Below are 12,006 nucleotides of genomic sequence, written 5' to 3'. Positions count from 1 at the left end.
TGCCTAAAACGCAACTTGCTTCATATCCTGACAGCAAATGCTATTCTGTGAGAATTGGTTACCTTTGAAAGTTACTTTTTCCCCTACACGTTGTTAATTTAGAGCAAGTGAAACTTCTGTTCAGATGCGAGGCAGCTACTGATTCAGAGCAATAACCAGAGCTCAAGCAGCATGGATGTGCAGCCAGGGAGATGAGCAGGGGCGGATCTGACCACTTGTGCAATGTGTTCTCATCCAGTGCCAGCCCCAGGCATGGTTCCCCAGCTGCAGGCACTGACCTCAGCCCACTGTCACCATCCTGCTCCCATCCCACCCCTCCCTGGACTTTTTCTGATCCTCCTATAAGCCCTATCAGGAAACTAAACCAGCAGAAAAGTTTTCTCCATGATGTCACCTCTGCCCATTTAAGCTTCCTGAAGCAGCCTGCCAGGGGCTTGTGCAATGCCAGTACAGGGGAGCAGGGAGGCAGGCGGAGGCAGCAGGTTGCAGCTTGGGCAACCGAGTATCACCAGCTGTGACGGATGGGAGACCCAGGGAGAAACAGAGCCACCAGAGGGCACTGCACATGCACAGTGGCCACAAAGCATTTTATTATCACCGCAAGTTGCTCCATAACGTCCAGGTATGCGGCCACTAATTAGGCTTCACCTATAAGGTCGCCAACTGTGGTGCCTCAAATGCACCTGCACAAACCAGAAATGTTGAGCCTACATTTGCCCTCTGCACAGCTAAGCCCCAACTGCCAAAGCCAACACCCTGAGGACCAAGCATTGTGCAAGCCCTGAAGTGCTGCCTGGGCCAAAGGAACACGATGCCTCCTGGGATATTTCTTCCACCATCAGCAGCCAGAGAAGCCCACCTGGAGCACCAAGGCAATGCTATCCACCAGTGCTCACTGGCAGCCACACTGCCCATGTCCTTTCCTATGTGCTCCTTGGCTAGAAGTGACATGCCAGAAGTAACAAGACTGTTAAGGGACTCCTGGGCATGAAGACAACCACAAGACAAGGCGACTGCCTGTGTCCTGCTGGCACCATTTTTCATGGGGCTAGGATAAGTCCTCTTCAAACATACAGCAGACAGGGACAAAAGTGACCTTCTCACTGTGACTTACCAACTTTGGCAAAGGCCTCCTTGAGTTCTTCCAGCTCATCTTTGGAGATTTGCGTGGTGACGGCCATCTCATGAATTTAGTGATCACCTGAAGAGAGAAAAAGGACGCTATGTGAAACCAAGCTGCATTCAAACACGCGCAGTTTTGAACAGCAGTACAGTAACAATCGGTAACAAGGTCACCGTACCTCTCAAAGTCACATTTATCTTTCCACCGAGAAAAACAGATGTGAAACTTGGAAGATGGGAAATGTGCTCCTTACCAAGTCAGAAATCCCATTAGCTTTGTTAATATTTAGCTCTCTATATTTATTTTACAGGCTGTGTTATTCTGCACACATTAAGGCACCCACTACAGGTACATGCTGTAGTTTGGGAAAAGTTCATATCTCCAGGGATTTTCCACGGCTTTGACAGAATGGATATCTACAATTAAAGTATTAATACAATAGATACTGAATGCTCTGCCTGCCCATCTGCCCACTGACAGCGTGCAACTACCTAAACCAAATAAAGATTCTGAACCGTAGCTGAAAAAGGTCTTTTTCCAAGAGGAAATCTGCTTTTCTACAACAAAACTCTTTGAATAAACACCGATTTCCCAGAGTCAGTCTCTCAATGGTATGCAAGGAACGGGGGCTGTTTGCACAGCCACTGACTTCATGCACACTCCTCAGTCAGGCATGCCAGGAACACTGCAAGCAAGTGCCCTACAGCCAACACCAGCCCCACACCAGCCATGAGCATGCCGAAACGCTGCGTTGATCAGACCAGCACAGCTTCAAGGGTGTTTAAATAAGCAAAGGATGAGGCATGCATTTCCTGCCCCCGTATATCCTAATCTTTCTTTCCAAGCACTGGATAGGTGGCAGCCTGCTAGCCTAGAGAAGAGGCATCACCAGAAAGATGGCGAAAGACCAGGGACCTGCCCATGCCCCTTCCTATGATTTTTGTGACAGCAGCGTCAGATGATGTTGGCACTTAGACTGATACAAACAAGAGAGAGCAGTGATTCATTGGACATGCAAACAGGACAAACCCTGTGCAGTGGCCTCCTGCAGAACTATGGGCATTGCTAACAGTGCCCACATTCCAGTACACACATTAGCTACAGACTAACTAAGGGTCTTTGAAAATGAGGATCTGGGCAGGCTCAATGCAACTTCCAGTGATTATTTGCAACCCAAGATTTTCCAACTCTTTATTAGCTACAAAGTAGGAAAATAAAAGGTTTCCTCCTCTGCCTATGGGAACAGAAGCAGCCTACACCTCTGTGAGCAAAGGATGAAGGCTGATTTCAGGTTTACAGACCTTCAGAAGACAGGATCCTGAACGGGCTGGCTCACTGCTTATGCGACAACCCAGGCTTGGATTCATGAATACCTCTGCTCTGACTAGCAAGCCTCTTGTCTGAAGCTCACAGCTGCTCTAAGAGCACTTGCTGGGTTAAGAACACAAGTTTGCCTATAGCTGTAAATATTCATTTTCTGTAATACTTCGTTCAGTCTGGAAGGAGGGAAGTCATTAGAGATGAGAGCGATGGGCAGGCGTGGCACCCTGGGAAAACAGCACTGACAGGTGCCAGCAGAGAAAGGCAACAAGAAGTTTCATCACTGCAGAGCCATGTAGGAGAGCACATCAGACCCCAGCTCCGAGCATCTGCAGAGTTGCCAGCAGGTAGGACAAGGTATTTAACAGTCAGCAAGAGCCACTGACAGCCAGACAACTGACTGCAGCCTTGGGTTCATACTATAAGAATAGGACAGAAGGAGGAATTGCTGCAAAGCTTGTTCAGGTTCACAGAGTAAAACAACACCATGGTAAATTTTTACAGCTGCTCCTCTCGCTGGGTGCCCAATCCACCCAATCGGGACCTTCTCTGTTACCGAGCCAGCTCCTCTGCAGCACCCAACCAGCCTGGTCCTTGGGGCCTCCAAAACCAAAACCTGGGTGTTTGTTTTTTTTTCCAGGGGATAAAGCAGTTGCTTGGCAACAAAGTCAGCTCTGAGCAAGTTCAGTGCACGGTACCAAAGGTGGATTTCACAACTGGCAGAAACACTCTGGTATCGAGATTGAAAGCAGTTTCGGCTACACATGGCATCACCTGACAGGCAGGAGAGGCTGAACTATAATACTAAAAATTCAGCCAAGCCACCCTCACTCATTCTTTTTTCCTAATCCTCGTTTGCTCCAATTCATTTTCAAACCATTAGGGTTTCTCTTCAAATGGATTTCCCAAAACATCACTGCCTATCCCTTTCATTGGAATTTAATTTGCTGCTGTCTATCTCTACCATCTTTAACACCAAAACAAGAAGCTAACACCACTGTAAGCTGAGAGTTTTTTATTAAAGCTGCATTGTCTGACTATCAGAGAATTATCACACTCAGGATACGCCCTACCGTTGTTTGTGTGGGTTTTCACTGGAAAAAAAAATCCAGTCTCCGTGTTTTTCATCTTAGCAAGTCTATGAAAGATTTACCTCTGTTTTCATATCACTTTCTTCTTTCTGTTTCTCAAGTTGAGAGGAGAAAGAGAGAACTTGAACCAAGAGAGGAAAAAAAAAGCAGACACCTGACCTCATTATAGCTGTCTGAGAAGGGGAAAGTGTTATGATATAACAAAACAGTATTTGAAAAGGTTAGTGAGATGGAGACAGTTATAAGTAGACAGGGACAGTTAAGCTCCTAGAAGGATTTTATGGAGGTTTGTGGGTTTTCCATTTTGGTTGGTCCCCCTGCTTTCTCCCAGTGAAGAGGATTACACCTACATTTGGCACGCTGGGTTGGAGAGCTCTTCAGATTTATTTTATTTTATTTTTTTGTGTGTGTTGCTTAGTTGTTTTTTTGTTTGATTTTTTTTTTTTTTTAGTAGCTGAGTCAAGGGCATTCAGAATTGTGTTTTTCATTCAGACACATTTTTAAACAATTGGCTTTGTCTTCACGGACATAAAAGCCCTTTTATAACACTACACTAGTGATCACACATCAGCTGTCTCTCTCAAAGTCCTGGTGGAGACCCAGTACCGCGTCCCTCATGCCTCACCACGTCCCATCGACTTCTGCTGGGAGAAGAGCCTCTGTAGGGCACGCAATGATGGCCAGAGACAAACTCTGCTTAAAGACCCATTTTAGAGGAAGGAAGAGAGAAAGAGCAACAAAAGATGACAGAAGCTAGTGATCCCACGCTCATTACACACCCTGGTGACAGAAGGCCCATTCAACGTGCAATTGACCCATTCAGGTCAATGTGCACAGAAACAGAGCGTATAAGGAAGTAATTCCTGTTCAACATCCCTTCACTCCTGCTTGCATCCCTCCATCAGGAAAGAAGAGCAAGGGGGGCTCCCTGCTCCTGGGATGCATTAAAGCAGCTTCACAGAAGCACACGGCCAGCAGGCGTGCAGCCCATTTATGCTCTTTGAAGACCTCACTTTTTGCTGGAGATGAGAGCTGCTTTAAGTGCATCTCAGGTTTTCTAATATCAACTCCCTTCCCAGATAGGAGCCGTATCAAGTTTCTGTGTAAACAAGCTTTGTAGCTTCTAAACACACCACAGCGAGCGCATCAGGGTCACTTTATTTGCTCTCCAGACAGAACTGCAATACTGGCAGGTCAAATAAAGTTGCCCCAGCCCCTGTGTTTTCACAGCTGTAAGCCACCTGGAGATGAGCTGTGAGGATGCTCCATCAGAGGCATGCCTCCACTCTGGCACTCCACACTTGCAGTGCATACATCAGACACAAGTTCCAGGAGCTCACCAGTACTTCTGGGTGGATTAACAGCTCAGACAGCAACTTAAGACACCCTGTCCACGCAAAAGGTCCCCAGACAGTCCCAGGAGGGAAGCATTGGAAACTGCAGGCTGTACAGAGGATTGGTGGGAAGGAAAATAATTTAAAAAAACAACAACAAAAAAAAAAAACAACCACAAAACAGTAGTTTGCACATCTTAAAAGGTAAAGGATTAATTCAATTTTAAAAAGACACAGCAACCAAATATTTCCCGACAGCAAGTCAAGCACTTCCAACAGAAACAGAGCTGGAATTTGCTTCTGATCCAAATGAAAGAATTTGCTTTTTTAGCAGCTCTGCACTAGTTTGAAAACTGAGCCACTCTGTCTTTCCCTGCCCCACCCCATTCTAATATCTTTACAACTGACTGATTATCAGTTTATTTACTCCAACAGGCAAATACAGAGACACATTAAAGTGTCAACAAAAAGGTATTAATATGTCCTTTTTCCATCCAATTTCAGGAAAAAAAGGAAGAAAGGAGATAGGACTTGTCTTGGAACAGTGACTCACCCAACGTATATTCCTCTTTTCAGAGGAACCTGTGGTTTTGCTGTCACTTCGTGACAAAGGCTCCAGACATGAGAAGGCAAGTCAGTCAGCATTAGCAAATTAAAAATACTTCAAAACTTGCATGCCTTTGACCACTAATCCAACAAATATCAGGATTGCTTTAGGAATAACGTACCAGACAGCCAGGCAGGCACTGGGTACACCCTGCAGCCCTCTGCAAGTGCCAGACCCTCTGGGCTTGCAGCACATGCAGCAGCCTCACTAATTTGGAGGCAATCCTGGTGACTCAGCTGACGTAGGATCTAGCCCCCAGGCTTCCTGTTCTCACCATCGTCTTCCTCCCTGCTCTGCAGGCAGGGCTGCAGCAGCAGAGGATGGCGTGGCCATCCGTATTCCTATGCTTCCCAGTTCCCCCGGCTCATTTTGCAAGAAGTTTCAGCCAAAATACCCATCCTCAGCTTTATTTTATTGTGAACACAGCTCTCTTCATTCATGCATAGCACCAAGCAACTTACCTTAACAGACCAAGAAGCAACCCCACGGAGATTCAATTTTATAACTGAATTTATCTAAGCTCATCCAGTTGTTCTAATTGATTACCTCCCACCCCTCAGTTCTGCACCTTGCTCAGGACGCTGCCTTCACACGCAGCACACCAAGCCCTTTCGATTTGTCTGTCCTGGTTCTGTGCCCCACCAGCTGCTGTGCAGACACTCCCTGCATTGCAGAAGTACAAGAGACCACAGGCAGCAATTGCCACTGCATGGGACACCCTAAGGCTCTCTTCTTCCCTCCTCTGCACAAAGCTTACCTCCGGGTGCTGTTTAGTACATCTCAACAGCAGCAAGTGTCCCTTTAGCAGGTCTGCTTTTATTCTTTCAAATTCCCCTAACAGGCATGCTGGGAGAGACATGCATCCCGCTAAGTTTATTTTCATCTGGGAGCGGATGAAGAGACTTCGCTCCCATTGTTACACAACTCCCTGCCACTGTAGGGAAAATCTGTCAAATCCATCAGGAGCAGAGATGCACTCTGGAGTTCAGCACCACCCTTGGCTTAACAGCAGCTCTCTCTGGATTTGGAGACATGTTTATGGGGCACCCACCTCCAGATACACACTTTCCTCCAACAGGTCCAGGTTAAAAAACGAATTTCTCCAAGGTAGATTTGGCAAGAATAATGCCAGAGAATTTTCTGCACAGCTCCTGGGCAAATGCCCAGTGGGGACCCATGTTGCGCAGAAGCCAGGTCACTCCAGCTGTAAGGGAACAACTGGAGCAAGCTGGTTTTCCTGAACCTGGACAGCCTGATCCTTCAGTTTTTGCAAACTGGTCCAAGTCTTTTCTCTCCCTGCAGGATAGAACAAGATTCACTAGTTTCAGTCCCCTTAAATCCTTTTAAAAATGACTGCTGAGCCCACCAGCCAATTCACATGTCTCAGACTCTCCAGCACTACAAAGCAGACTTTCTAGAGTGCAGCCAAGCCCAGACAGGGTCAGCACCATTCGCACCGTGATCCAGAACAAGCTGCAGCTGGTACCCACAGGTAACCCAGATTCAGCATGATAAATTTCTACTTACAGCATCAAAATAGGAATTAGCCCCTCGCTAAAAGACCAGGGAGTAGGAAAGCCACATCTTTCAGGACAGCATCTAAAATACTGAAAGCTGGGGAAACACAGACATTTGCATGGATTTGAGTACACAAATTTCTGTGTATCAGATACAGACCAGCAGAAAGACAGCGAGAACCTGGTGATGCTCAGACACCCAGCTGCCCAAAGGCTGGATGGGAGGGCAGAAGTCAGTAACACAACCTCCCCACTCCAGCTGCACATGGCAAGAAAAAAAGCTTCTACAGCCTTTGAGGCCATCCCTCCAGCCCTGAAGGACTACAAGCCTGAGCTGCCTGATGCATGCCAAGGGTGACCTGCAATCCTGGAGCAGGGTCGATGAATGGAGGCTTACTCCATGAGACAGCATTTGCTAGGAGGTTGGATTGTCAGACACTTCAAACTGTGTTTAGGACTGCAAAGGAAGGGAGAAGCACAAAGCTTCCCGCAGACCTACACTCCTCCCTATAGGCTCCTGACGTGAAAGACCAAGTGGGTCAGAAGGATGGTCAATGCAGGGGTCGTGCTCATTTTCAAGGAGGACAGCAGCTGCCTCCCAGACCTCACCAACTTGCCTTTGCTCACCCCCACCACACCACAGGCTCCCAGCTACAGCACGCCAGCTGCCTCGCTGCCTCAAGTCCATTACAGTTATCTACAGAGCATTTGGAATCTGCAGGGCACAGTAGAAACCAGATAAAGAACTGCCTGAGGCACCAGTGAATCAGTCCTTCAAAGCCTGTTTGCCAAATGCTCCCCCAAAACGTTGCACTTAGGTACACCTCTGTTTTCAGCAGAGCAGCTGCTCCAGGATTAGTGTACTTTCAAGACTGTAGCCCACTAGATCAGTTTAACTTGCTTTTGAATTTCAGTGATATGTTCACATCAGAGGAAGTGGAATGATGTTCCCCAATAACTAGTTATTACAGCACGAAACAGGTAATCCTTTCAAGGCCTCTCAGGAAAGGAAAAGAAAACTCATTCTGCCTGGAACTTGCAAAAGCAAGAACAATTCATCAGAGTGAATTCAAACCTAAACGCAAAGGGGATGGCAGGGGTCATATGTCTGCTAATGGACTGAGACTCAGAAGGCTTTATTTTAAATTCCTGGCTCTGGCACAGAATAGTCATGCTAGCCTCTCAGGAAATTCTTATGCTCATAGTAATCCTTATTCTTGTGCAGTTCACCAAATAAAGCAGAGCATTAAACACTTCCTTCTGCCTATTCTGTTTCTTAGCCATAAAAGACTTTGAGGACCCACCTCTTAGCACCCATGCACAACAAAACATAAGGCAGCCGTCATTTTATGATGGGACCCCCGGAGCAACAGTGGGAAAGCTAGCAGATTCCCCACCTGTATGAGCAAGGAGGTATAAGAATCACAAGGATGAATCAGTGCAAACTTCCTTTCAGAAAAGAATGGGATCTGCTTGCTGAGACCTGCAGTTTACCCCTGACATGCTTTAGGCATGTATCCTTCCATTTCCCAATATTCAGCCCTAACACAGCCCAATTCCTTACAAAGCTGGCCTCAGACCTCGGGCTGTGCCCTGGCCCACAGCAGCTGTATAACGCTCTTCACAAATACAAGGGAGTCATGGCCATACAGCCCAGACCTTCCTCCATTCCCCCAGCACCTCCAGCCCCACTGTGCATGAGGGATGTGCCCACTAAGCACTGTGCTGAACATTGCTCTCTGGCCCAAAGACTTTCCTCCTCTTGAAAAGTCACGGCAGATGCTTGAGCCATCATATGATTTCTGTACCAGGTCCCTGCTTTTACCAAGGGCCATTGCAGCATCACAGACCCCCAAACGGGGGTCCTCAGCCCCCAAAAGCTAAATGACACAGGAGCTTCTCCCACGTTTGGTAGGTAACAGCCACTACAGCTTCCATTCCCAGGCAGCACCTTTGCTTGGCAGGTGAAGTTGCTGATAAAAAAAATATTCCATGATTAAAAGAAGTGTTACTCAGTCTGCCTGTTAGGCTTCCTGCCTGTCCAGGCAAAGAAATCAACCCAATCCCTAAATTAAATCACAGCACAGTCACTGCTTATTCCATGCCAGCAAACAAGCTTCCGCAAGCCAAACACCCAGTGTGACGTTGCTGATCCCCGGTGAACTGGACAACAGGGAGTTGCAGCAATTAATTTTGAGAGGGTGGGTTTTGTGCAGTCTTTCAAAAGGTACAGCCATGGTCAAGTGATTTTGCAGACTGTTTTATCAGCTTTGAAATAAATAGCTGTCCTGAGACTGCACAGTCAGGACTGAAATCCCAGCAGCCCAGAGACCGCTGCCCATTGGGCAGATAATGAACATTCAGAGAAACATGACAGCGAATGCTGAAACTACAAACCATAGCTTGAACATGGGGCTATGTTTGTTTCAAAAGTCTCAAAAAAAATCAAAACAAAAAAACACACCAGGAATTTCGCAGAGTGATCTCTTACTAGAAAGAGCTGCTGATAAAATGAGAAAAATCTTTTTCCATCCTTCCCCTGCTACTCATAATCTTGTTTTAAAAGTACTTGGGAGAAAGGGAAACAAGTCAAAGTAATTTGATTCATAGCAAGAAACAATGCTAGACTGTAATAAATCAGCTTTGCTGTATAGCTGTTCTAGTGGCTTTTGGAAGTAGAAAAAAACTGTAAATTCAATGCTTATTTTCTCTAGAGTAGATGCTGAAGATCCTATCTACCCTTAACAAAAGCAGAAACATTAATCTCAAGGATTAATGTGAAAAGCCTGGAAGAGCAGAAGAGAACTGTTCTCTTTGCCTCCCAGGAGGTTGCCATGATAGTGAAATTCAGTTTACTCTGCCAGCAGGATGTTCCCTACGCTTCTCCTCTAAAATGTAAATTACTACAGGGAGGAGAGAGAGGGAGCAAAGGTACCAAACTCACCAGTCATACACCTGTACTCAGATCAGGCTAGCTCTGCTCTTGGATTTTGGACAAGCACTCATCTCTGTAAAACGCACCCAGATTAGCAGATCTCACAGCCAGGCAGGCTCTCCAAGATGTACCCAGCACTGATTTCTCTCTGGGTCCCCATGCGGGGCTCTGCCGCCTCCTCCCTGGGTCCAGCAGCCCTGGCAGCACCCAGAGCACGCAGGACAGAGGTGGAGGGGAATCAGCTCCTGGCCTCACCCCACCTTCAGGAGGATGGGACAGTCCTCCAGCTGACAAAGTCACTCCTCACAGCCAAGTGTTTTATAGAAGAAATGCCAGGTAAGAGTAAAATCAAGCTTAATGATACCTCAGAGCAACACATTCATTATAAACAAAACCAGGTAATGAAGAAGCAACTCTAGATGTGTTTTACAGGCAAAGATTTTCCAATATGTTAAGTCCACATTTTCCCACCATAAAGAATTCAGCTTTCCAAAAGGTACTTAGTATGCTCGTGTGCTTGGGGTACAGAAGTATTTTAGTCAGCATTTGGAGACGGTCAGTCCCAGCTTCCAGCATCAAGCACAGACCGTCTGCCAGAAAACATAGCAGGCGAGATAAACTCGTCAGTTTGGAAACAAACTGCTGCCAACCTGCAATGCCACATGCCACTTCCCGTCTGAGCTCAGCAGCCCAGAGCCCAGCCTCTCCTGGAAGTTAGGTAGCCACCAAAGCCAGCAGCCAACAGCAATTTCCCCAAAGTATTCAAAGCTCCTCACTTTCTGCGAGACAAACGTTTAAATATTTAAGGCTAACATGCAAGTTTAAGCAGTTTTGCTGTTTCAAAGCCTGGTGCAGACTACGGCTGGGAAAGACGTGCCCCAGACAGAGATTTCTGGGAAGACACACCCTCAGCACTCGCTCAGAAACAAAATACTCCTCGATGCAAAGTCTGTCACAGCACCTCTGCTCTGTTCGCACGTGCAGTACAGCCAGGTACACAGATAAATAATGATTTTAGATCAGATTAAAACTCACAATTCGTCTTCCTGATTCTGACTAGAACTATTTTATCCGCTACAGCGCTAGCAGTCGCTATACATTTTGCAGAGGATAAACCACTAAAGAAAAGCAACACAAGCAGTCGCAGGACAGCAAGCTCCCGGCGTGTGCTGGCGGCTCGGCAGCCAGGTGCCCAAGCAGCAGCGCAGCTCTGGCGCCAGCCCGCAGCGAGCCTCCCTTACCTCGCCTCCTCTCCCGGCAGCAGCAACTCATGCGAGCGCGGCAGCGTCTCCCACGCCCACAGCACGGAGCTGGAAGCCCAGCACTGCTGCCGCCCGCCCACCCGCCGCCCAATGGGCGCTTGCCCTGCGCTGTGGGCAGGCGCTGCCCGAGATCCACAGGGTGGCACAGAGCATCCCAGAAACAGGCAAGGAGGAAGGGGGCACCCCCTGCCCCTAACTGATTTTTGTTCCTTTAGTGCCCGGCACCTGGGAGCAGAAGGCACTAAGATATGAAGCTTTTAGGTAAGCAAAACATTGTATTTTATACATACATATACATATATACACATGTATATACATACCTATATGTACCTCTTATATATATATGTGTATATATTAAATGTATGCATATAATTTATACAAAGGTATAAAGCTTTTTATAAAGCTTTTAGGTAAGCAAATAATTTTCTTTATATATTTTTCTTATATATTTGTATATGAAGAAAATATAAAATTGTGTGCATTTATGTGTATGTTCTTATTATTACTTATATTTTATATAAAAATCTTTATAGCTTAGTATAAATTATATACATGCATTACGTATATATGCAAAAATACACACATACATATATTAATATATACTCATCACTAAAAAATTTATCGTTATTTTTACAGATTAGTCTCAGCTTGTCCAGTCAAATAGCAACACAGAGATTGTCTTTTGTTCGAAGCACTTATTTTGTGGAAAGCTTTAAGACCACCAGAAGTTTACAGAGCAATGAGAAGCTGGATCTGTTTGGTCTCAGCCCATATTCAGTAGGATGGTGCCTACTATTTCACCCCACTGTTTCTCCAA

At 46.4% G+C, this 12,006-nt stretch overlaps 1 protein-coding gene across 5 annotated transcripts in view; it reads right to left on the bottom strand.

Annotated features, from left to right (window-relative positions):
* The window catches only part of PLS3 (plastin 3), a 49,484-nt gene that overhangs the window by 19,364 nt on the left and 18,114 nt on the right, over window positions 1-12,006 (bottom strand). For 4 of the 5 annotated variants that reach the window (XM_068697227.1, XM_068697228.1, XM_068697229.1 and 1 more), the window contains one exon: window positions 1,115-1,201. In XM_068697227.1, the coding sequence (XP_068553328.1) occupies window positions 1,115-1,181 (67 nt within the window). In that variant the 5' untranslated portion in view covers window positions 1,182-1,201. Of the gene's footprint in view, window positions 1-1,114; window positions 1,202-11,168; window positions 11,234-12,006 lie in introns of those variants that run through there. The other variant, XM_068697230.1, reaches the window with a different exon arrangement.

This window comes from Anas acuta, chromosome 13, assembly GCF_963932015.1.
Source record: "Anas acuta chromosome 13, bAnaAcu1.1, whole genome shotgun sequence".
Classification (NCBI taxonomy): domain Eukaryota; kingdom Metazoa; phylum Chordata; class Aves; order Anseriformes; family Anatidae; genus Anas; species Anas acuta.
This window is presented reverse-complemented; position numbering and strand designations above follow the sequence as displayed.